Here is a 25971-nt window from a genome sequence, read left to right on the forward strand (position 1 = left end):
ATATTAGCACAGGGACCACACAGCGCACATACAGCATCCGTTCTGCTTCAGAGATATGATCTATCCAAACCCTAAAAGATAGCAGATGACAGCCAGGAAAAAAGATGGTATATTTCAGGCAGGAAACACACCCTTCCCCAAGTCCCCCAAGGAGCATGGCAAGGAGATAGGAGGGTATTCTTTAAAAGCAGTGGATTTAGAATGAAAACAAAAACATATTTCAATCTCAAAAAAAAAGTGAAGTCCATGGATAACTTTGTCATATTGCACATTTTTCCCCCACGAACTCTTCAAAGACCCTGTGTTTTGGATGGATTTAAAAATCTGTATCAAAATAAATCTATTTTTCACATTGAAAAAAAAAAAAAAAAAGCCCCGGTCTGAGGAGATCTGAATGTAGCCCAGCCTTCCTGACGGACCGGATGAGCAGGGAGGCCTGGCCTACTCAGTGAGCTGTGGGAACACATCCTTTAGGGGAGAGTGATCGGGCCTGCGTCTGAGCCTTCACAGGTGACTCCAGCTACAGGGATAAAGGAAAAGTAGAACAGGCATGCAGGTGGGGGTGGGGCCGGGCGGAAGCAGGGTTCAGCAGAGAGAAGCCGAGCGGAGACTCCAATGCCTGCACACCTGCCGTCTCCATGCCTGGCACGTGCTACCCACACTGACGTGGACTGGTTGCAAATGGAGCAAATGAAGTCATCCACTGGCTACTTGTCTACAAGATGACTGAGCTGGCTCAGCTGCCTAGGAATCCCTCTTCCCATTGAGAAGGTAATTCTGTCCCTCTTCAGCACACATTGGTTGGGTGTCTGATTCCACGGGGGGGCAAAATAAAGCCCTCCCAGAGGAAGACAACAGCCACTAATAGTTTTGGTATTTGCTATGCCTCATGGATACCCCACCCCCCAGATACCCAGGAAAGTCACAACAGTGTAACACAAACAGGGACATGGTGCTAAGAAAGTGCGGGTGCAAGGAGCAAGCCTCACCCAAGGCCTTCCTGTAAATCCGGGTTGGGATGGAGGCCTGGTACACCCCAGTGAGGAGGCTTGCCTTAAAACCTGCTTGGTGGAGTGAAGGCCCTTGTGGAAAGGGAATGCTCCCGTGTTCGGGGGGGGGGGGGAGGCGGTGAAGTATCGAGCAGAAATAGAATCTTAGGATGAGAGCATCAGCGAGCCACCCAACCCCCCACACTGGCAGACAAAGAGACTTTAGGGGAGCGAAAGTCCCAGCCCACCTTCTCTGAGGAAGCCCCTAGGTCTTCTTGCCCAGCAGAAAGATGGGCCTTCCCCAGTATCCGAGTCTCCAGGCAGAGGGTTTCTCCCCTTCCCTAGCTCATACGCCAAAGGGTCACCACCTCACGGGTTTCGCACCCACTCGCAGCATCTCCGCTGGGCACCACTGGGTGAAGAGGGTGTCCCCCATGGGTCCCTCAGGGTGCCGCCCATCGCGCGAAAGAACGCACCAATATCTACAAATCATTCCCTCCCTTCCCTTCCCCACCCCCATCCCCACCAAAGTCCACCTTTCCCGCGACCCGGATTCACGTAGCCTCCCGGGGCGGCGGCGACTTACCCGCTGGCGGCCGGAGTGTGGCAGGGCGCGGCCGTCCCCTGGGCACCCGGGCGCGGCGTCCGAGCTCGAGCCGCGCGCTCAGCACCACGGTCAGCTCCCGGAGCCGCGCGCCTGGCGGGGTGGAGGGAGGCGGCGCGCCCGCGCCCACCGCAGCCGCCCGAGGGGCTTGGCGGAGGCGCGCGGGGGCGGGCAGGCGAGGGTTAAGCGGCTGCGGGCGATGGCAGGGGCGGGACCGGGCCCGCAGCCCGTAGGACGCCGGCCACAGGCCCCTGGGCTGGGCGAGGTGGCGCGCGCGGGACCCCGGAGCGGGCTGTGCTGGGTGGGCGGCCGCCGCCCGGCCCTCGGGCCTTCTCGCTTTGTGTGCGTTTCTTCCCTCTTCGGTCCCCGCGTCTCCTCCTCTCTGCGGAGCCGCAAGTTCTCATCCCTGGCCCCTCCTGCCGGCACTGCGGCCTCACGACTTCCCCCAGCTCCTGAGAGCGAGCAGGTGTCTGGGTGCCCCTCCCTCCGCCCCCACCACCTCCCTGGCAGCCAGCTATGCCTGGCCCTGCAGACCCCAAATCCTTTGACAAGGGGCTTGGGGACCCCACGGGGTCTCGTCAGGAATCCCAGCGGGGATTTGGGAGAAGATACAGCCCGGGCTTGCAGATGCGAGACAACGTCTTCTGGAACCAGGTTTTTTTTTTTTTTATAGACACTGAAAATTTAATATTATATAATATTCACATAAAATTTCTTTTGATGAATTTACATTGCTTCTAAAAATTGGAAAAAAATCATTCTTCACTCATGAACACTGCATTAACAGGCAATGATTGGATTGGTCTTCAGAAATAACTTGCCTAACCATACTTACCACTTTCTCCTATAAGCTTAAGGTAAAGTCACCAGAAACATGCAATTGATTTGTATACTGGTATGAGTAGATATGTGGTCAAATTTTTTTTCAAACGGGTGCCAAGTCTGTTCAATGGGAAACGGTTCAGTGTGTTCTTCCACATTGGTTCTAGGACACCGGGTATTCACATGCGAAACAGTGTAGTTGGCCCCTTACCTCACACTGGAGACGAAAACTGTTGCAAAATTGATGAAAAACCTGCAAGTAAAAGCTAACATGATAAAATATTTAGAGAAAGACAGGAGGACATGCTGATGACATCAGCTGTTGCAAAATTTTCTTTGTGACAGCCAAAGCACAGGCAACAATACAAAAACTGGTTCCAAGTAATGCAGAGAAAAATATATTATGGAATCAGATGGAAGATGTTACTCTCCGTCTCTCCTCCTCTCTGTATATCTGACTTTGTAATAAAAATAAATGAATCTTTTAAAAAAATCTGTAGTAATCACAGAAGCTTAAAAAAAACTTGGGAGACACCATCCTACTGACATTTCTGAATTTATTTCTTTTTGAAAAAAGACTTAAATTTTTTTTTATTGGAAAGGCAGATATACAGAGAGGAGAAGAGACAGAGGGGAAGATCTTCTGTCTGCTGAATCACTACCCAAGTGGCCCCGACGGACGGAGCTGAGCTGATCCGAAGCCAGGAGCCAGGAGCTTCTTCCAGGTCTCCCAGGCGGGTGCAGGGTCCCAAGGCTTTGGGCCGTCCTTGACTGCTTTCCTAGGCCACAAGCAGGGAGCTGGATGGGAAACAGGGCTGCTGGGACATGAACTGGCACCTACATAGGACCCCGGCAAGTGTAAGCTGAGAACTTTAGCCTCTAGGCTACCATGTCAAGCCCATATTTATTCCTATTAAAAGTTTTTTTGACTCATTTCCTGCTCTCTATTGACTTGTATTTCTAGCAGAGATGGGTTCATTTGGAAACTAGTGAAAGTTGGGCTGTAGAGCACCTCATTTTCATGGTTCCATTCTCGATAATGATGTGTTTTCCAACCTAAATTTGTTTTGGTAATTTTACTTTGTCATCTTGCTCCTGAATGAGATGGTTTGCTACTCGTCACTCACAAAAACCAACAGTTGATATCATTAGTCTTTGTGGAGTCAGGGAGAGAGGGAGAAAAAAAAGTTTTAATTTGTACGGCCAACCGAAAGGGGGGCATGGTTCAAATCTGCCTCCTCCGAGTCAGAGGTCTGGAGAAAGTTCTATGGTAGGAAAAGCTGGTGGCCAGAAAGGCTGGTGGCGCAAGTTCTGACCGAAGGGCAACTGGAGCAAGATATTTGTGCACAAGGTTAACATGAGAGTTAAGAAACACCCCTATGCTTGGTCAATTCAGTTCCAACTTGGTTTTCCAAAGGAGAAAGGATATTCTTGTCAGTAAATGTTGCTGGAACAACTGGATGTTCATGGACCAGAACCAGAGTCAGCAGAACAAAAAGTGTCCACCTATACCTCACCAAATACACAAAACACAACTCCAAATGGATCGATGTGGAACCTAGACTCTAGAAGCATACAGAAGACGGCAGGGGAGAAAATCTAGAGTCAGGCATGATCTTAGATGTGATGACAAATACAGAATAAGAGAAACAAATCGGACTCCAGGAAATTAAAGGCAACTGTTTTTGTGAAAGACATGGTTAAGAACATGAAAATATAGGGCACACAGAAAGTATTTACCAGTTGCATAAATCCTAGAAGACTTGCATTTGGAGCATATGCATGAAAGACTCTTGAAACTCAGCAACAAGAAGTGCAATGACACAATGAGAACTAGGTAAAAGTTTAGTTACTGACCCAAAGAAGATGTACAGATGGCAAATAGGCAGAGGGAAAGATTCTTGACATCACATTGTTGGAGAAACGTAAATTTGAAACATGAGAGGGTGACAACACTATACACCTACTGAAAAAGATGGAGGTGTTTGCTGGTAGTTCTTTTTCCTTTGTCCTGGCTGCTCAAGAGACTCTTTGGTTTAAGAACTGTTCATCTTCGGTTTCCATAATTTTCTCCGCATCTTCAGCTGGGAGCCAGGAGCATGGTGTATTATGGCGCAGCAGCATCCCAAACTGGGTGTAGAGTCCAGTCCCAGTTATGGCACTTTTGAACCAGCTTCCTGTGGATATGGATAAATAGATAAGCAGCTAGTAAGGTCTGTGGAGCTGAAAGTCACAAGCCATGCTCCCCACGCCCACCCATGTGCCCTACTTGTCCATCAAAATATCTGCCTTCCCACGATGCCTATCTTACATCCAAGACCGTCACATGTAGGAGATAAGAGGACATGGAAACTGGGACAGCTTCCTTTCCACCTGGTACCTCACTTGGCCCACTTCTGGTATGTGTTTCTTAGTGTAGGGCAACCCATATTTGCATACAACTATGTTTAGTTGCCTCACTGTCTAATAAACTGCTCATCTTTGCACAAAAAAACAGCCTCTGCTTAGTGTGTCTCCATGAGAGACAAGAGCCAGGATGAAAAATTCCTAAGTTCCTTGCTGCACACCACTTGAAAGTCAGAGTTACAGACAGATAGGGGGAAAGAGAGAGACACAACCAAAGAGAAACAGAGATCGATCTTCCATCCACTGACTCACTTCCCAAATGGACAGAAGCCTTGGGCTTCTTCCTGGCCTTCTATGTGGATGCAGGGGCCCAAGGACTTTGGCCATTCTCCACTGCTTTCCTAGGTGCATTAGCAGGGAGCTGGATGGAATGTGGAACAGCTAGGATGTGAACTGGAGCCCATATGGGCTACACCACAATGTCAGCCTCTCAAGTCTTCTTTGGCTACTGTTTAAACCTTTGTGACAACTCCACTTTCAATATCAGGCTCTGTATAAATCTATGTCACTAAGCAAAACCAGCAGACTCCTCCCAAGGCTGGTTTCATGAGACATTGGAAACTTTTGGGCAGGCAGAGTCACTAAGAGGCCTGGAGAGCCACCACAGAGCCACTGAAGCCACTGGCTCATGGGTTGTGACCACAAAGCATGGTGAGGGCTCAAGAGGGTGAGACTACAGGAATCACACAGCCTCTGCTTCTGTCATCACCGACTCTTCACTCAAGGTCTTCATGGCTATGCCAGAGTTCTGTGCCCAGTAATGCCAGCACCACAGGGGAGGGGGCAGGGCTGTGCTTGTGGCTGCAGGTGCCATGGGCCATGAACCACCTCATCAGATCAAAATGAAGACTTGTACCAATGTCCAAACCTTTCCATCCACTAATGGATGATTTATAATACATGCTGTCCACTGGGTCAATACTAGTTACCTGAAAAATGCTCACACTGACTGGCTTAAACTTGACTCAGGCAAGGAGGTAGCTTGTAGGAGAAACTGAAGCTGCCAGTCCCTCTTTGTAGCCCTGTCTACTCTGCCCAAATCCACTTCCCCGAAACCACTGGCACTGGCCAAGAAATAGCCAACATGGCTGCCCAAATCATTGTTGCAATGATCCTCAGCTAATCATGAGGGTAATACAATAAAATGAGCATTGATGACACTCCAACTCCCAGAATGCCCCTCATTCCATTGCACAAGACTTCCTGAAAAGGGCATGAAAATGGATGGTACTCAAACCTTTCCCCAAGTCCCACCTTATTATGAATATTTAACTACACGTCACTCCAAACACCGTTTCCTGGGTCTCCAGATCATATGAAGGGAAGACTCCAAAACTCACAGAGTGCAGCTCCCCATTAGGTGTGCCCACACTCCTGCTCAAGTGTGTAACTCCAGTTTGATGTGCAAATAGCATTTTATTCCTCTGCTAACCTTCACCTATGTCCTCCTGCATCAGAGATAAGAACCCGGACCCACCCCTCAGTGACATCTTGGTCCATCGACCCCAGGAGAAGCTGGTTTCTGTCCAGGACTGAGAGGAGAGAGCTTAGGAGGTGAGCACTCTCACTTCTGTGGCAGCACTCACTGGCCGTTTCTTCACAGTAGCAAGGTACAACAAGGCACTGTGTGAAGTCAGCAACTCCATGAGCAGCCAAGTGAGCTCAGCTGCTTTCTTTCCCTTCCCAGATCTTCCCTTCTCACTTACAAGATAAAATATGGGGAGAAGGAAGGACTGAAGGAGAGGCTGTAGATCACGTCCTATTGATGAATAATTTTTCTTGGAACTTATTGTTCAAATCTTTGCTCTGTGCAAATGTTGCTTGGCTTATAGTGATGGGGTTGACATCTCAATTAGCCTGTTGATGGTGAAAAATATTAAAATTCAACAATGCATTTGCTATGCCCAGCACACAGAACATCCTCGGTTAGCAACCTGGCACAATATGTACTGAAGCTTTTCCCACTTGTGACTGCGGGGCTGACTGGGACCCTGAGATTCCACCACATATCACCAACCAAGGGTGAGAGCAAACTTGATGATTTCTATTCTTTGAGCTACCCAGTTTTTATTGAATGCTTGTCACTGTCACACCATTGTAAAGTCAAAACCATTGTCGTTCAGGGCTCTGTGCAACAATGGAGCAAACACTGCACACCCACAGTCCTTCCTAAAGCATAGATTAACTTGAACTTGGGTCTCCTGGGGACCAGTCCTCCCCAACACACCTGCGTCTCTCCCACAGACTCTTCATCCGTCGCTGAATTTTGTGCCCCTCATTCTCTCTCTTGGTGTCTTTCATACCTCCCTCTGTATTAGTCAATTCAGGCTGCCATGACAACAGAGCAGATACTGGGTGGCTCAAAAACAATCCATAGCACTCACAAATGACGGATGTGTTAGCATTCTATGATCGTGAAGTGAGTACGGTGGGATTCTGCTGTAACTAGCCTTTTTCCCAACCATATGCTTCGGAGATTCACCCGCCTCTGCGTGCCTACCTGCTATCCTTTATGGTATTTGGCTCTCTAAATATTCCATAATGCAGCTGTCCATTCCATTCCTGCAGGTGGCTTTGGGGTTGTTTGCCACATTTAATAAGGAGTGCTGAGTCTGTGAACAAGTCTGTGACACTCTAGGGAGTGCGGATGTCATTGCTGGAGTAAAGCTATCATTAAGCTTGCTGTTTTCGAAAGCCATTGTAACCTTAGCCCCGGGATTTTCCTTCTCTGTAAACTTGTCCTTGCAATATGACTTTGGAACTGCCTCCATCATGGGACAGAGTCTACTGTTCCCTCCTTGGAGCCTGACTCTATCGTGTTTTGCTCTTTAGAATGCACTGTAAGCAGTAGCTTGCTGGTTCCTGGCCCCCAGGCACTGGTGATCGACTGTTGCATATGAGAAAGCTCGGAGCTCACCTGCTGGTGGACAGGACACTGTAGGCAGCAGAGAAGGGCACACAAGCCAGGACTTGCGTGTCTTGTTACTCTGGCAGACCACACAAAATATTGTGGCTTCAAGCAACGCACATTGATTACCTTACAGTCCAAAAGTGCAGAAGTAAAAATCAAGCAAAAATCAAAATGGGTGAAGGTTGGTTGGGCTTTGCCGCTGCATCAGCTGGCAGATGCTGGCACTGGGGGCTAATTCTGTCAAGTTAAACTGCAGAAACACCGGGGAAGTGCATGATCCAAGGGTGGGCCCAGGAGGGAAATAGTGGGCACCTCTCTCTTGGGCTATCACTCCCACTGGAGAGCATGAGTGGGGCAGACCTGGCTGGACAGAATGACACCCACCAGCATGGGCTGGGTAGTGGGCCTGGTTGAACTGAACTAGGCTTCAATGCCCATTGACATGTAGGAGATCTGAATGGGATGTGGGACAGACTGGACAAATCTGTGGTACATACGGGCAAGCACAGCAACCAAGGCAGGGAGTGGGCCTGGTGGGGGTTATTGCAAGTTGCTCTGACTAAGCTGCAGCTCCCACTGGTTTGAGTGAGGGCCAAGTGTGTGCTGGGCAGAATCAGGCTTAGAATGACGAGATTGTCAGCATGAATGACGAGATTGTCAGCAATTCAGAACTGTTGAACTCTCAAAATCACTTGAGCAAGACCCTTGGAGCATGCCCCACATCAGGGACCTGGGATGGGAAGGAGGCTGGGTGGGGCTTCTCCCTTTTTCTCCCCCTTTACCCCAGATGCAGAAAAAATAAAGCAATAATGTGGAAACAATAGTCTTACCCACTTTCCTGTAGCCCTTGACCCTTTGTGCCCTAATCAACTATGTAAAGATTGTCAAAATAAAGCAATTTTTTAAAAAGAAGTAAAATTCAGGTCTTAAATAAGCTAACATGAAGGACAGAATTCATTTTCTTGTCATTTATAACATCTGAGGCGACTCAGATTCCATGGCTGCTGGCCCCGTCACTTTCAAAGGCAGTAGTTCAGTAATTTTCATCTCTGTCTCTGGCCTTGTTTCCATCATAGTCACATCTCCCTGCCGCTCCCTCCTTACACACACAGATTCTGCTTCCATATTTCTATTGTAGGGGTTCTTGAGATCACCTTGGGCCCACATGATACTCCAGAATGCCCCTCCCTTTAAGGATATCTTAACTTTTTTGTAAGAGAGAGAGAATGAGAGGGAGAGAGGTATCCCATTTGTTATTTCACTCCTCAAATGCCCACCACACCCAGGATTGGATCAGGCCAAGAGCCAAAAGTTCCATCTGAGTTTCTCACATGGGTGGCATGGACTTGAGTACCTGAGCCATCATTCACTGCCTTCCCTGGAACACTAGCAGGAAGCTGGATTGGAAGTGGAGCAGCCAGGACTTAAAACTGCACTGTGTTATGGGATGCCAGCACTGCAATCAGGGCTTCACTCACTGTGCCACATCCTTGTGACATTGTTCATGCCCTAAGATCTTTTGAGCATGGCAGTCTTCACTTGGTGACTGCACATCCCCAGGGCTGTGGTGTGATGCTACTGTCTTTATTGGTTCTTCCCGCTCTCATCCCTGGTGCCTTACTTCCCTGTGTGGTTCTGGGAACTTTGACTCTCTGTGACAAAGCACTTCTTGCAGGTGCATTTCCTTGGTAAATCTCTGGTATCTGGTTCTGAAGCTCAGATTCTGCTGCAGAAACATTCCAAACAATGTGAGAATTTTTTTTTAACTGCTAAATGTCTGAGGTTTGCTCCAGCCCAATGCATGGCTTCTACATGAGGCACCTTCAGAGAATTCTTGTCCTCTGTTCAGTAAGGAGGCAGGCAAGCTTCAGAGAGGGTCTGTTATCACTCCCTTTATTCTGAGAGTGTCACTTTTCCAGATCCCAGCTTTCTGCCGGTATCTCCCTGGCACTCCCTGATGTTCATAGCTGTAGGTCTTCTCTTTCCTGACCCCACACACATAAGCTCATGGCTCTGGGATTTGGCAGATCTGGATCCCTGCCTCCCAGTCTCCTACCTGCTCAGTCCGGCCTTTTGTATGTTCCTCAGCAAGGATACTCTCTCAGTGGCCGTGGAAAGGAGCCACGGGGGTGCAGATCAAGACCTTTCCCCACTTAGACCAGATCCAGGCTGGATCTCCTTGGCTTGCACCTGTGTTCCAGTAGAATGTCAGCATTACTAAGACAGAGCTTTCTCTACACATGAACTGTCCCAATGTCAGAAACCATCCATCCATCCCATTGTGCAAATGACCCACAATGGGATTCGGTTGGATGCACAATCAGGCTGCAAGGGTGCATGCTCCTTAACCCAGGACAGCCAGACTGGCCGCTGCACCTCCTGGGAATGGTACAGATGACCTTGGGGCACCTGAGTGAGCAGCAGCCCTGGGGCATTCCCAGCAGCTGGCAGTAGCAGAGCATATACAGATAGGGGAGCAAGGCACGAGGAAGCATTGTGAGCACCTTGCTGTTGGCAGCCAGCCTGACTCCGAAGTGCTGGTGCTTGGTCAGCATGATATTCAGGGAGAACTTCAGTCCTGTACTAAGGCACAGTGTGATCAGTACCATGTGGATGATCAGCATCTCCTTGGCCTGGGAAAAGCCCTGCCTGCTGGGACCTGAAACCCTGGGCTCTAAGCAAATCCTCCAGAAACAGTAGGCAATGAGAGCTGTGCGTAGGATACACAGCCTGCAGGCATGGGTGACAGCCACCAGGGCTTCCCCACTATGTTGGGCACCCAGGTCCAGCAGTAGGCAGTACAAAGCCCCTTGCTCCTGCAGCCTGGTGTCCTGGCACACTACGGCCTTCCAGACAGCCCCATGGGACATGAAGGAGAGATGATGCAAAGGGGCAGGTGAACTCCAGGTAAGTGTGAAGCATGGTAGCTGTGAAGGACAGCGTGGCACTGGTATAGACGGCAAAAACGGCATCAGTGAGAAGGCTATGGTCTGCCTGGCCAAGACCCCAGCCACCCAGGGGACTAGAGGATGTGTGCATGTGCAGGACCACGTAAGCCAGGTCCGAGAGCAGGATGCTAGCCAGCAGCATGTATTGGGGCTCACTCTGCAGCTGCTGGCTCCAAGCAGTGGTCAGCAGCAGCAGGGTTTCAGGACCAGCATGAGCACAGACAGTATAGATGTGGTCGTCTCAAGGTCTCTGAGGTCCTGGAAAGTGTTGCCCACTGTGTGGATGGTGTACAACAAAGTGCTCATGGCCTGGATTCAAACCAGCCAGATGACGCTGCCAGGGGTGCTGGGGCCAGCTCCCCAGCCATGCTTCTCAGCAGTAACCACAACTTTGTTAGCACTTGTTGGTTCTGAATCAGCTTCAGTGAGTGGGTTGGTGGGGAAGACCTGTGCTGCAGAAGTCCCAACATGTCACAGACATGCCAGGTTGTTAGGAATGGCTGTTCAACAGAGACCGAAGCAACAAGGTGAAATTCAGTCCACACATGGCTTCTTGCAGTCACACGCTTGTTGTTTCTCAGGGGTTGTGTGCTACAGCTGCTGGGTGCTGTGCACACATGGTGAACTGGGCCACAGCTGCCTTTGAAAAGGGTCCCCTACACCTGTCTGACTGGCTCCCAGCAGATGAGCAATGAGTATCCACACATGGGACTGAGTTTTGGGCAGCCCTGGAGGAAGGGAAGAAGCAGGGGAACCAGGACTGTGGGGCCGTGAGCCTAGCCACCCTGGGATCAGCTGGGACTCAGGAATTGGGGCCAAACAAGAGGGTGTTGGCCATGCTGGACTTCCCTACCCTAGCACGTGGGGTAGGCCTAGCTAGGTGACTTTGTGGGGGGGAGGGCAGGAGGAAGAGAGATTGAGAGAGACTCTACACAGAACTCCATTTGGGGTCACAGTCTCTGCTGATGTTGATTCGGGTGGGTACCTGTGGGGTGGGGGCTTCCATCCCACTCAGGAGCAGGAGATTGGCACACACAGACCTCCCAGGAGCTAAGGGGGTGGAGATCTGGGCATGGAAGAGAGGGTTGTGTGTCAAGCTCCCACGCAGCTGGGACACCCAGCTTGCTCTGTGATGTGGATGGTGTGGAGCCCTGGGGTGCAGTCCGTGGCCACGGGGACAGCACAATGTGGGGCAGGGTCCCAGGTGAGCAGACTGCAACAAGCCCACCCCTCTCGAGTGCTCCACTTCCTTCTCTGTGAGATAGGAGTTCATTCACAGCGACTTGGTGAGAACACTGCAGGGCACAGACTAAGGCCAGCGCACAGCAGGAGGGGAATGCCGATCCCTTGTGTCCTCCCTCCTGACACCTGCTCTCAGGCTCAGTTCTCCTGGGCAGCTAGTTCTCAGCCTGGAGGCAGTGGCTCTGACACACCTACAGCTTCCCTTTGCACTACACAACATCTTGAGGCATAGATCCCAAGGAAGTGTTCCTGAGAAGAGGGTGTGAAGGAGTCAGTGGGGTGAAAGGCCTGCCTCAAGTCACGTCCATGGTTTGCAGCACTTGGAGCCTAGGCCTGCATGGATCACACATCTGCTGCCTGACTTCTCTTCCTTGGTAGATGGTGATGCCTCCTGAGTATAGTTTTTAGGGGAAATCAACTACCCCTCCTCTTTAACTGTGTAATGTTGGTCCAGTGACTTGGTCCCTCTGGCCTGTGAAAAATGACCACATTGTGTTTTCATACAATATTTAGTTGAACCTTTGTGCAGCCAAAAGGTTAGGCCTCAGTAACATGTAGGATAGAGGGTCACAGATCCACAGTGGATCAATAGGTAGCTGAGCTTGGTTTGCAAACCTTGCACCATTTGCTATCCTTGCATTGTTCAGCAAATTCAGTGCATGCTGCTACTCTCATATTTCAGGTCCTGTTGGCTCGATGACATCCCACTGAAACTCCTCTCCCCCTGCCCTGGATCTGTCCAGCTGCACCCACCCTTGTTGCCCCTGCCTCATCTTGCCTCAGGCTCCCTGTGGAGACTGTCCCTCCCAAGGTTTCTCAACCAATGAGAAGGGGCACCTATTGTGGCAGGACTAAACGTTGTCGAGTGGCTGAGGGTGATGTCAGCTTCCACCAGCTGGCCACTGCCCCCTGGGAATGGAAATCAGTAAGTGCCTCACTTCTGCCTCTTTCTCACTTCTGAGTCCTGCCTTTGGTGGTGGGTGGGGGTGATCTTAGGTGAAATTATAGGGTTTGTGATGACAAGGGTCAGTTGTGGAGTTGCTGTCCTCCAAGAGGAAGCATCTTTGCTCTTTCCTATGCGTACCCCCACACACTGGCTTTTCCTAAACCCGAGACCTGGAACTCAGAGGCTGGAATGAGGCCCAGGTGAGACTGAGCCAGCACTTTCTTCGTCCATGCATGGGTGGGCGGTCCCTCCCCTCAGAGCTGGCCAGAGGCTCCGGCTCCCAGGAGAGCCTTTCTTCCACCCAGCCTCCTCAGAGACCTATGAAAACATTTGTCTGAGCCCCAACACTGTGCCCCAGTGGTGGATGGTGGGGAAGTCACTGGGATGCTGCCGGTGAGGGAAGCCACTATGATCTCTCCTGTCTCAAGCATCTTTTCCCAGGGTGACCTTCCTGGGAAAACACAAATTGGCACAGGTGTGGGATTTCAGGAGCCAGGCATGCCTGGGGAGTGGCCTTTTGCCTGGGGCTCACAGAACTGGGTGTTGCGGGAGGGGGGCAGGGCGGGGACAAGGGAGAAGACACTGCCCCTAACCCACCTGAGTCGCCATAGACATGCACTGCTTCTTCCCTAAGCTCATCCTCAGAGATAGTCCTGAGGGTCCTGGGGCATCCCTGCGGCCAACCCATCCCTAGGATGCTGGGCATAAACACACCCAGGGAGACCCTGATGCCGCTCTGTCTCTGCTCCTTGTCAAATTAGATAGGCCAACAGGATGGGCAGTTCTTTTTCTGGGTTCACTTCCTGATTTCCTGGTGAACTCCCCTTCCCACCTTGTTTCTGGTGGAGTTCCGGCCACAGGTGGAGTTCAGATGGTTGTTTGGGGAATACTGTTGGGGTATCGGTCACTGCAACACTACATCATTGTGTCTGTGTCCATCAGTCTCCAGGTGTCCCTCTGCCATAATTCTGTCCTCTCCTATTTGCCGGAATATACCTTCTCTGCTTCACACTGGCCAATGTTTCTCTATTTTCTGGGAGCCTTTTTCTGATCTCTCATGCTGGTGCAGGAGCCTAAGGACTTAGGTCATCCTCCATATCTTTTGCAGGTCACAAGAAGAAATCTGGACTGCAAGTGGAGCTGCTGGGGGCATGGACCTGCACCCGTATGGGATGCTGGTGCTACAGGCTTAGGCTTAAGCTGCTATGCCACTACACCAGCCCTGATACGATACTTTTGATAGAGTTATACTTGAAATTCTAGGGATTTTGACAATGTTGACTTGTTAGACTTATGGGTTTTCAATCCATGTAAAAGAATGTTAATTTATACTGACACAGCAAAGTTTGTGATGTAGACCAAATGGACCCAACAGATATTTTGGACCATTCTGTCCTCCAGGTGCAGAATTCACATTGATGTTCTCAGCAGTACACAGAACATTCTCCAGAAAGACAGTGTGGTAAGGCTACACAACAAGCCTCGGACAATTCAAAAATTAAATAAATCAAAATCGTGGTGCACACCTCTGGCCACAAAGGAACTGACCTGGAAATTAACAACAATAACGGAACCTTAAGATATCACACAAAAACAGGGAACCTAAACAACATGCTCCTGACTCACCACTTCGTCAATGAAGAAATCAAATGGGAAATTTTAAATTTATTATTTATTTGTCATTTATATATATATATATATTTAAAAGATTTATTTATTTTTATTGGAAAGTTAGATTGTACAGAGAGAAGGAGAGACAGAGAAAGATGTTCCATCTCCTGCTTCACTCACCAAATGAGCTCAACGCCCAGAACTGAGCTGATCTGAAGCCAAGAGCCAAGGGCTTCTCCAGGTCTCCCATGCAAGTGCAGGGTCCCAACGCTTTAGGCCATCCTTGATTGTTTTTTCAGGCCATCATCAGGGAGCTGGAAGGGAAGTGGAACAACTGGGACATAAGCCAGCAGCCATATGGGATCCTGGAACATGTAAGGCAAGGACTTTAGCCACAAGACTACTATACTGAGCCCAAAATGGAAATTTTTAAATCTGGACTGGAAGTGGAGTGGAAACACTGGAAACAAATGAAAACATGGGCACAATGAGCTAAAAATCTGTAAGATGTAGCAAAAGCAATATTAGAAAACAATAGGGAAGTTTATAGCTATAGGACCTTTTATTAAACAAACAAACAAAAAAAAGGATAGCAAATAAGCAACCGAACACTACAACCCAGGAAAGCAGAAGAGTAAGAACAAACCAAACTCAAAACTAATAGAAGGAAGGGGAAAAAAAGACCAGAGTAAAAATAAATGAAAAAGGAAACAAAGAATGCACAGAAGATCAAAGAGCTTGTATTCTGAAAACAGAAACAAAAAATATTAACAGTCAACAAACCTTTATCTAGGCTAATCAAGTAGATAAAAACCCAAGGAAATAAAATCAAAGATAAAAAAGGAGATGTGATACCACGCAAACACCAAAAAATGTCTAAAATTTCATATAATGCCTGCAGGCCAAAAAAATTGGAAAGCCTAGCACAAACCAAAACATTTCTGAATCCACACAACCTTCCAAAATGGGACCATTAAGACACAGAAAACCTCAACAGAGGTTGAAATTAGAGATAAAAATCTCCAGATGGAGAAAAGCTCAGGACCTGATGACTTCATTGATGAACTCTACAAATCATTTGAAGATCTAACACTAGCTCTCCTCGAACTAGAGAGAGAGAGAGGAAGTAATGAGAAGCACATAACATTGGGGTCAGCATTTCCCCAGTAGCAAACCTAGACAAAGACATGAAGCACACTACAGCCCAATTATCCCAATGAACACGGTAGCTACAGCATCAAATCAACTGGGCCTTACCCTGCGGCTGGGAGGCTGTTCTACATCCCCAAGTCAATAAGCACAACACAGTATATCAACAGCCTGAAAGACAAACACTAACTGGTCATCTCAACAGATGCAGAAAAAGCATTCCATCAGATTCATCATTCTTTCATGATTTAAAAAAAAAAACACAGCTTTTTTTTGTCAAAATATGCTGTTCAAAAGGAACACACTTTAACAAAACAAATCAATCAATAGACAAGGTGTGGATATTCGGAACACATCAGGAAGTTAAACTACAAATTAGCAAAAAAAAATTTAATTAAAAATAAATCTTACAAAGAAAGAAAAAAACCAAAAATTAAATTTAAAAATAGGCAAATCATGTGAACAGAGATCCCATCACAGAAGTTGTACGAATGGCCTACAAGGACATGGGAAAAATACTCCACATTATCAGGTAGCAGGAGATTGCAAACAAAAACTGTAAGGGATATCATGTCACTCCAGCCAGAATGGCTATTATAAAACACACACACACACACGCAGTGCTGGTACAGATGTGTAGCAGAGAAAACTGTTTCGGCTGATACAGGTTAATCCTCCACCTGCAAGTGCTGGCATCCCATATAGGTGCTGGTTTGAGTTCAGGCTGCTCCACATCTGATCCAGACCCCTTCCTGAGAAAGCAGTGGTCACTGCACCCATGTGAGCAACTCAAAAGAAGCTCTTTGCTCCTGGCTTCAGATCAGCTCAGCTCCAGTCACTGCAACCATTTGAGGACTGAACCAGCAGATGGAAGATCTCTCCTATTTCTCCTTTTCTGTCTATAAAATCTGCCTTTCAAATAAAAATAAATAAATCTTTTTCGGGCCCGGCGGCGTGGCCTAGCGGCTAAAGTCCTCGCCTTGAATGCCCAGGGATCCCATACGGGCGCCGGTTCTAATCCCGGCAGCTCCACTTCCCATCCAACTCCCTGCTTGTGGCCTGGGAAAGCAGTCGAGGACGGCCCAAAGCTTTGAGACCCTGCACCCGCATGGGAGACCCGGAAGAGGTTCCAAGGTTCCCAGCTTCGGATAGGCGTGCACCGGCCGTTGTGGCTCACTTGGGGAGTGAATCATCGGACGGAAGATCTTCCTCTCTGTCTCTCCTCTCTGTATATCTGACTTTGTAATAAAATAAATAAATCTTTTTTTAAAAAATAAATCTTTTTCAAAAAAAAAAAAGAAATAGAGAGAGGGAGGGAGGAAAGGATGAAAGAAGGGAGACAGAAAGAGGGAGGGAGCAAAGAAGGGGGACTGTTATATACAGCATGATGGAATGTGCATCAGTGCAAGCATTACAGAAAGAGTATGGCAGTTCCTCCAAAAACTGAAATAGAATCAACACATTTGTGTGATCCACTACTGGGCATCTATCCCAAGGAAATAAAGTCAATATGTGCAAGAAGCATCAGCACTCAAATGTGTTTTGGCTGTTTACAACAGCTGAGACATGAAATCAACCAAAAGGCCCACCAATGCAGAAACATATTTTTAAAACGTGGTATGTGTACATGATGGGGACACTACTCAGTCACCAAAAAAAGATGGGACTTTGTTATTTCTAGCAAAGTGGACAGGACTGGAGGATGTTATGTTAAATGCAAGATGAGTTGGGCATGGACAGGCAAACTCCATGTGTTCTCATTTATGGGTGGAAGCTTAAAAGAATGCGGGCATGGAACAGGTGAACCAGAGGCTGGGAAGGGGCGTGACAGGGAGGGAAGTGGGTCTTTTGCTGTCCAACACAAGAGAGAGACAAGGTCTGTGGGAAGAATGGAGCATTTCGTGAGGATCACGGCAGACAGCCTATGGGTTCCCATAGCAACGTGATCAGGTGGGGATGTGTGCATGCACTGGGACCCACACCTGTGTGCAAGCACTGTGTGCTAACATAAAAAGCAAAAAAAATAAAAAAAGCTTTTCTTTTTACACACTGGCTTGTTTCTTGAAATGTGTGTGGGGAGGGAGACTGGAAATCCTGACTGTATTTGCTACTTAAACCGAGCTTGTTTTTAATGAATAAATAATGCTGTTAAAATCACTGCTTCTATCCTGTAGTCCCACTTTGTTCTCCCAGTCTCTGTTCTGCACACACACTCACACTCTAAGCTCCAGTAGTGCAGATCTAGGTCCTGTTCATGCCCATGGCCTAGTTCCACTTTGCATTGCTAGCGGCTGGCTGGATCAGCGGGGAACCAGTACACTCTGAGGTGGACTAGCAAACACACCAGAAGGTGAGTTGGGCAGAAAGACGAAAGCTTTTGCTCCTCATTTCTGGCATGCACCTGTTCTCTCCCTCCTGTGCAAACCCTCTCCCACGCATGGCAGTCACAGGGACTCCACTCTGCTGACCCTGAAGCCCTCCCAAGACCACAAGTTCTGGAAAAGAAGGAAAAAACCAGCTGTTGTCCTGGTCTGCCAAGCACAAGGATTGCCCTCCCTCTCTGCATGCCATGCAGCTGCTCTTCCACGCTCCTCTCCCCAGCACTCCCCAGCCCAGGCTCAGCCTGTGCCAAGCTCAGACTCTGGGTGCTGGCTAGCAGGCTGGAAAACCGTTCTCGTGGCCGCTTGGGAGTCCTCTCCATTCCTGTCTCCTCTGGTTTAGGGGCCCCTCCATCCATCCTAGCACCTAGAGCATCCTCTGCCACTTAATTCGCACTGGAAGTGTGCTTTGTTCGACCATCGGGCTGTGAAGGTCAATCAATATACCGCATTCTTTTATTAGCCCTGGGAACGCTACGAGCAGATGTTCAGGCACCCACTCTCCACAAGATGCAAATGCTGCTATGCCATATTGGCCTTCAATCCTTTTCTGTATGGCATCTTATATAACATGGAGGCATACTCATACTTTGCCTATATTCTTTAAAGATTTTTCTTGTTGTTGTGGTTTTTTATTTTAAGGGTAAAGTAACCAAAAGAGAGGGCTGGGATCTTCCATCCATTGATTGATTCACTTTTTTAAATACACTCAAAGACTCAGGGACTGGGCCAGCCAGGAGCTGGGAACGTCACCCAGGTTTCCCACATGCATGGCAGGAACTCAAGTGCTTGTAGCATAATTGTCTGCTGCTGCCTCCCAGGCAAATTAGCCAGGAGCTGAATCATAATCAGAAGTGAAGTAGCTGGGAGAGGACCCAGTACTCCAATATGAGATGTTAGTGTCCCAGGCAATAGCTTAATCCACTGTACCACAATGGCTGTCCCAAACCTACCAAGACTTGTTATATACAATTGCAATCCCCTTGAAGCCATCCTCTGGCATGGGTCCAGCCGCCCAAGGGGAGCAATTCACTCTGTGTTCTTCCTGTCCGTGTGTTTGAGCCTTCTCCACAAACACTGTGTGTCCAGACCACACACAGCCGTTCTTTCTGCATACACGTGTGTCCTGTCACTCCATGCACTTCCTGGTGTGACCAATGCTTCAATCAGTTATAGATGGAATGTTCCTACCATGAAATGTCATGCACTGTTTCCTGGTTTTTCTGCCCCCCACGCACCCTCTGCATCCTGAGTGACATCGATGAGTCCCGTCTGCAGTGTTGCAAGCAGGGCACACTGGAGCTCCTCAATACACACCAATGATATTTCTCTGGAAGGCCAGGGCTTCAGCACAAGAAATCACACCACCAACCAGGCAAGGTGCATTGGGCTGCATGCCATTCCGCCACAGTGTGTGAGGACCATGAATGACCATGAAGCCTGCAGAGGAGCCCTGGAGTCCCCCAGGGTAGACCAATGTACCATCAGTAGCCATGAGGTTTGATCAGCCACTCAAGTCCCACCTTGCAGGTTTTGGTGCCAAAGAGACTCTTCATGTTGACAGGCAGCCAGGCATAAGCTGTCTCTACCACTGTGGCCCCTGGACACATGACCAAGACAGGAGATGTGAACAGCACCTGTTCCTCCTGTGTCCTCAGCTGGCACCTCCTGAACCCTTGTTTTCTCGAGGCAGGCACTCAAGAAAGGGAACCTTTGCTACCAGCATCAGTGGCCTGAGATCCCAGAAACTACTCTCAAAGAGCCAAAAGAGAACCCAAAACCATGGTGCATCAGGCTAAGCTTCTGCCTGTGGCGCTGGCACCCCATATGGTTGCTGGTTTGAGTCCTAGCTGCTCCAGTTTCAATCCAGCTCCCAATCAGTGCACCTGAGAAAACAGCCAAAAAATGGGTCATATGTGCACTGTCCCATGAGAAGACTGCGCGCTGGAGAGTGAATTGAAGGCGTCAGCGGATCAGGTACACAGGAGTAGACAGAGGGGGGAGCTCCCCTTGGCCCTGCCTGCTCTGTTCTGCCTGATCCTGCACCACATTCCCTGGCAGGCAAGAGGTTCCTTTCACTTCCACTGTTCCTGCCACTGAGGCTGGGGTGGGGACACACAGAGGCCACAGGGCGTAGGACAGGCTGTCTCTGGCATCACTCTTGCCACATGGTGCTGTGGCATCAACACAAGAACTCCCTGGGGGCAGCTCTCGGGACACCTGGGGAAAGTGGAACAGGTTGATGGGCTCATGGGTGGGGCTGGGCGGACCAGGACAGTATACTTCACAAGTGTCCCACATGATGTGATCACTGCCAAGGGGTGAGCTGAGGCTGTCCTGGAGGATGCAAATGGCAAAGAGGAGGGGAAGCCTAGGCTGAGCACCTGGGAAAGAAGTTGCCAATCCCCTGCCTCCGTTTTGCAGTGGAACCTGAGGTCCTGGGTCTGTGGGCGCGAGCTGGAGAAGGCAACATCAAGCAGGTAGACTCTGCCACCGTGTGGCAAAACTGAGTAGAAGAAAAAGGAAAAAAGAACCCACAGAATTGCCGTGCCAGGGGCGGCAGCCCCATTGTCTGGGCTGAGCACTGCTGGGGTCCGTGCAGTGGGTGTGGATGACACGAAGGTGTGAAGAAAACAGCTCCCCTGTGTGGCAAGGCCCAGAGGAGCTTCCAGCTGTTAGGCAAGGCCCAGCGGAAATCTCTCTGACCACCTTGATGCTGTTCCACCCCCTGGTTGCATGGACACTCAAGCACCCCACTAAGAATTCTGTAATCTATTGAGGCATTGTTGTTTGCCCCGGAGGCGGCTTTTGCCACCAACATGAGCTTGAGAGTTAATGTCACTGATAATGTCTTGGTGAGTGGGCCTTTGACAATTTACACACGGGAGTACAATTAAGCCCAAGCCATTTTTGGACACCTTATTGGGTACTTAACCATTGCCTCAGAATTTGGTCCAGACATGCAGCACTCCTTCTGGGAGGGGGCTTGAAAATATCCTAAATATGAATGCAAGTGATGGGAGTGAGGGCTGACACTGCTATGGCAATAAATATAGTTATTGTTATCTCATAGGCTAGCCTGTCTTTGCAATTTTTTGGAGCATAAAAAATGTAATTGTTTTAGCCGCTAGAGGAATTAAGGATGTTTTTATTAAAGAAAAATGTTTTTGATTATTGTTTCATTGTTTATGGGGTTGTAGAGTTTATAGTTGTAGGGGGATTTAATATTTGTAATTTTTGTTTTTAGATTTTATATTTTTTCCCTTGTAATCTATTTTCCCATTAAATAATGGGCAAATTGTAGAAATAGAAATGTGGTAGGAATGTACTACTGATTAGCAGGTAATCACATGTGCCTTGACCTTGGAATCCTGGCTGCCGCTCCATGGCTACTGTTGAAGAATGAATAATGGCTTGCTTTGAAGAATATGAATACAGTATTTTAAAGAATTATCTTTAGGAGCACCTGCTTAGCCCTGAAGTGCAGACAGAATGACTGAATGTCTGTACATGCCCCCTTAGTCTTGAAGTAAAAAATAGAACAATTAGTTGCTTGTGAAGAAGCTTGTGAGGTGTTTGAGTAAATAAAAAGGACAGCTTTTTCTTGGGCTGTTGTGAGAATGCACCAAGTGTCAGTGTCTGTGTCTTTCTTTATCGCCGGCTCCACGCACCCTTCCCGAGCTCCGAACTCGGCTGGAGCTGGACTCCGGCAGAGCACTCGTTGGTTAACAGCTTGGGGCAGAAGCTGGTGAGGTCCCAGGTGTGGCTGACCCATCCAGAGCAGGACACAGAGAAGGGAACCACTGGCAGGAGTGAAAGGCAGGAACAGGTGCTGCGGGCGATACCACAGGACACCAGTACCCATCTAGCCTCCAGACATGACCTCCTCCTCCTATTCATGGTCCTGTCTTTTGATGCCACCTGACATGACATCCCCATCAAAAGGCAAACCAACAGGGTGCAAGTCAATCAGTGTGCGACTTAGTGACATTACACATTTTCATAACACTGTGCAATCATTACCTTTAAGCAATTCGAGATGTTTTCTGTCACCTTGAATAAAAATTCAGTCATACTCTGTCTCCTGCTTCTATAATAGAATGCCCTAGAAAGGGTAATCTACGACCAAGAACAGCTTATTTGGCTCACATTTCCGGAGGCTGGCAAGTTTAAAAGCAGCAGCTGGAGCTTGGTAAGTGTTGTTGTGGTGTGCTAGATTATCAGGTGTTGTGGCAAAAATCACTGTTGGTCAACCTTATTGGGAGTTCTGTGTTCCTCCTGTATTTTGTTTTCCTATTCTTTCTCCAGATTAGGGAAGTTTTCCTTTATTATTTTATTGTATACATTTTTAGACTCAGCTTCTCTTTCGGCATCTTCTGGGAACTCCCATAATTCTTATATTCAGCCTTTTACTAATTCCCTTAATTCTTGAATATGTTTCCCAGCTTACCCAGGTCCTATTTCAGCATTTTTTTTTGTTTTTTTTATTGTTTCCCCATTGTTGAAGGAAATATGTTTCTTTTGCCTTGCTCATTCTATCATTGAGGATGTCCACTAAATTTTTAATTTGCTCCACTGAATTTCTTAATTTCTAATATCATCAGCTTTCTTCTGATTTATTGCTGCTATTTCCTGTATAACACATTCCTTAAATTCCTTAGATTCCTGTGTGTGCTTCACATTGTTAAGAAGCTTTATAACAAGTTTTAAAAATTCTTTATCCTCCATTTCCTCGAGGTACTGCTCAGTTAACTCTGAGGTTGACAAAGGCTTTTGCTCCTTTGCAGGGGAGGCATCAGTAACGTTCACTGTGCCTTTGTCTCTTCTTTTGCTCTTCATCATTGCTATTCTGGCTGGTTTCTAAGCTGTCTTGCCCACTGGTCTACAGGTCAATGTTATTAATTGCGTTAGGTACCCGGTTCTTTGTTTGCAGTCACTTGTGCCACTACCTCCAAAAAAACAAAAACATCACCAACCAAATCCTTGCCTTGCACAATGCTAGGATCCTATATGGGCATCAGTTTGTTTCCTGGCTGCTCTACTCTCCATTCAGCTCCCTGCTTGTACCCTGGGAAAACAATAGAGGGAGGCCTAAAGCCCTGGGTTCCTGCACCCATGTTGGGAGACCCAGAACAAGCTCCTGGCTTTGGGTCAGCTCAGCTCTGGCCGTTGTGGCCACTTGGGCAGTGAATCAGCAGATAGAAGATCATTCTGTATGTCCTTCTTTCTGTACATCTGCCTTTCCAATAAAAATAAGCAAATCTTTTTACAAAAAATCAGCAATTTGGAGCTGACATTCTGCCTGGGAGACAAACCAGGGGAAAACAAATGTGCATTCAGGTTCAGATATGGGAGGCAGCAAGGAAAGGGCAGACAGAGTGGAGGCTTGGGAAGACGGCAGAGGCTGGGGTGCTGCCTCTCTGAGTTAGGGACGGGGATGGCAAAAGGTGGAAGCTGGGAGCAAAGGGAGGTGGCAGGAGGTCACTTCTGTGAGGAGGGTGGCCGCTCCAGGGTGAAAGAATTACTGAGTTGCAATTGGTGACATGGATAGTAGGTTAAGCTTATGTTTGTGGTGCCAGCATCCCTCATGAGTGCTGATTCGAGTTCCAGCTGCTCCACTTCAGATCCAGCTCCCTGCTTGTGACCTGAAAAGGCAGTGGAGGATGACCCAAGTCCTTGAGCCTCTGCACCCACATGGGAGACCTGGAGGCAGCTCCAAGCTACTGGCTTCAGATTGGCTCAGCTCCAGGCATTGTGGCCATTTAGGGAGTGAATCAGCGGATGGAAGATCTCATTCTGTGTCTCTACTTCTCTCTTTGTGGAATGTGCATCTCAAGTAAAAATAAACAGCTTTTTATAACTTTTTTTTGCAGTGCAACATTAAACGGAAAGAATAAAAGCAGGGGAAGAAAAAATATTGCAGATACTGTGCAAGGCTTAGTATTTTTTGAAGAGATGGAGAGCAGTGGATAAGGTAGAAGCAGATACAATGGTCCACATTTCACCTTGCAGGTCTTGTGCTGTGGCCATTCTGGTTCCCGCCACAATTCATGCTTCTGCCGCTTTGCAATCATGGCATTGAAACCACAGGAGACTGTGTGAGGAAGCAGCCTAGCACAGCCCTCAGAGACCGCATCCTGCACAATTCCTACCCTGAGGATGAGCGGGACTGCAGACACGAGGGGCTGCCAACACGCCTGACTAAACCATGCTGTGTGGCAGTTTGTGGCAGGGAGAGGTGTAGCAGGTGCTTGATCTGGCAGTGAAGACTTTGTCAGCCCATGTTGGAGTGCCTGGCTTTTATGCACAACCACACTCCTCACTTAGTCCACTGCCAGTGCACAAACTGGGAGGCAGTGGTGCTGGCTAAACACTGGGTCCCCACCACCCACATGGAAGGCCTGGATTGAATTCCAGGTTCCTGGCTTTGTTCTCGATCTAGTCCTGACCAATGTAGGCGTTTGAGGATAAATAAGTTTATAGGAGCCACCCCCCTAAATGAAGGTACATGTGTGAGAGAGAGATAGATACAGAGTGCGATTACGGTTTAAGAAAGGGTTATTATTTTTAGCAAGCGTGACTTGGTCGTACAAGTCCTTTGGTATGAGACATCCTGCTGTGAGCTCCACAGGAGTAAACTGTGATTCGATGAGGTGACTTGCAGAAAAAAGACCCAAATTGGCTCTGGAAATTGAGAGTGGCCTCCAAAAAGCAAATGGGCATCCCAGTCATACAACTGCCAGAAACGGAATTTTGTCCATGACCTAATTGAGCTTGGACAAAAATTCTTGTCCAGAGCCTCAACAGGCAACTAACCAAGCCAGGCCAGCCTCCCATACCTGAATATCATGTGATAATAAACTTCTTTCTGCGGGAAGCCTGCTGCTAGCTATACTCTGATGATAACATGAGCAGGTGCAACTTTCCACAAAAAAGGCAGGCTGGTCAGGAACACTGGGCTCACAGGGACCCCTTTCTTCCTCTCAAGGCCTTAAAAACCAATGGCGTATTTTGCCCAAGTTGGGTGGAGAATCAGAGTAGGAGCAACTTCTTTTCATGTCCCATTGCCCCTTCTTTGCGTTAAAAAAACAAACAAAAAACCTGAACTTATTACCTTCCATTTGCCTCTGCTTTCTTATCCACGAAGAGGCAAGAACTGGACAGCCAGGAGTCTCATACACGCCTGGCCCAGAACACAGCAAGACTGCACCATGGAGAAGATGAACTTCCCACATCTGGGTTTGGAGTGGTGAGGCAACAGGAGCAGACACACGTTTTGGATGCCAAAAGGACCTGAGCCACTGGAGGCTGGTGGTCCAGCTAGAGTGGGCAAGATCTGGAACCACTGCCAGCGATCTAGCTACTCCCAGCCCCATGGAGAGTGTGCAGGTCTCTCCCTGGGTGAGTGAGAAATGCCAAATGGCCTGGGGGTAGGGTTGAGGGAGGACAGCACGTGAGGTTTGACCCTGACCCAACCCAAGCTAGCTAAGTCGCAGTTGCCATTGAGTGAATGGGCCCAGGGAAATATATGGAAAACATCGGAGATGAGATAAGCGTTGGCTAACCCAGTACCTGCTACAGCTGCCCCAACTCCCCGCTCTCTCTACTCCAAATCCCTCCCCCATCAAACACCAACCTGGGAACCTTGGAGCCAGGAATCCCTAAGACCTGCCGCCCACCAGCAGGGTCTCCAGGCACACTTGCCTCTTCATGGCTGGGGACTTTCTGCCGCTGCTCTTGGGGTGCTCCAACCTCCGCAACCTATAGTTGACCACCAGCATGTTGACCCCATGCATCAGACGCCCTGCCTCTCCCAACAGCACTGGGGTGCCCCTGAAACGACTGGTTCCTTCTGGCCCATGGCCCTTGAGGTGCTGGGGTGCTCAGAACAACCACAGATGGAAGCGGTTTCTTCCTGATCCACGGTTGGTCGCGAGCTCACTATCCACTCCGGTGCGGAAGCAC

The 25971-nt window shown here is 48.6% G+C and overlaps 1 protein-coding gene across 1 annotated transcript; it reads right to left on the reverse strand.

Moving 5' to 3' along the window:
* Positions 1–1543: 1543 nt before the first annotated feature.
* GPR148 (G protein-coupled receptor 148) lies at positions 1544–25787 on the reverse strand. The gene is given in 4 exon segments (XM_058664179.1): positions 1544–1783; positions 10132–10626; positions 10628–10920; positions 25679–25787. Coding segments are annotated over 4 exon segments (1137 nt in total).
* Between the last annotated feature and the right edge of the window lie 184 nt (positions 25788–25971).

Source organism: Ochotona princeps, chromosome 5, assembly GCF_030435755.1.
Source record: "Ochotona princeps isolate mOchPri1 chromosome 5, mOchPri1.hap1, whole genome shotgun sequence".
Lineage (NCBI taxonomy): Eukaryota > Metazoa > Chordata > Mammalia > Lagomorpha > Ochotonidae > Ochotona > Ochotona princeps.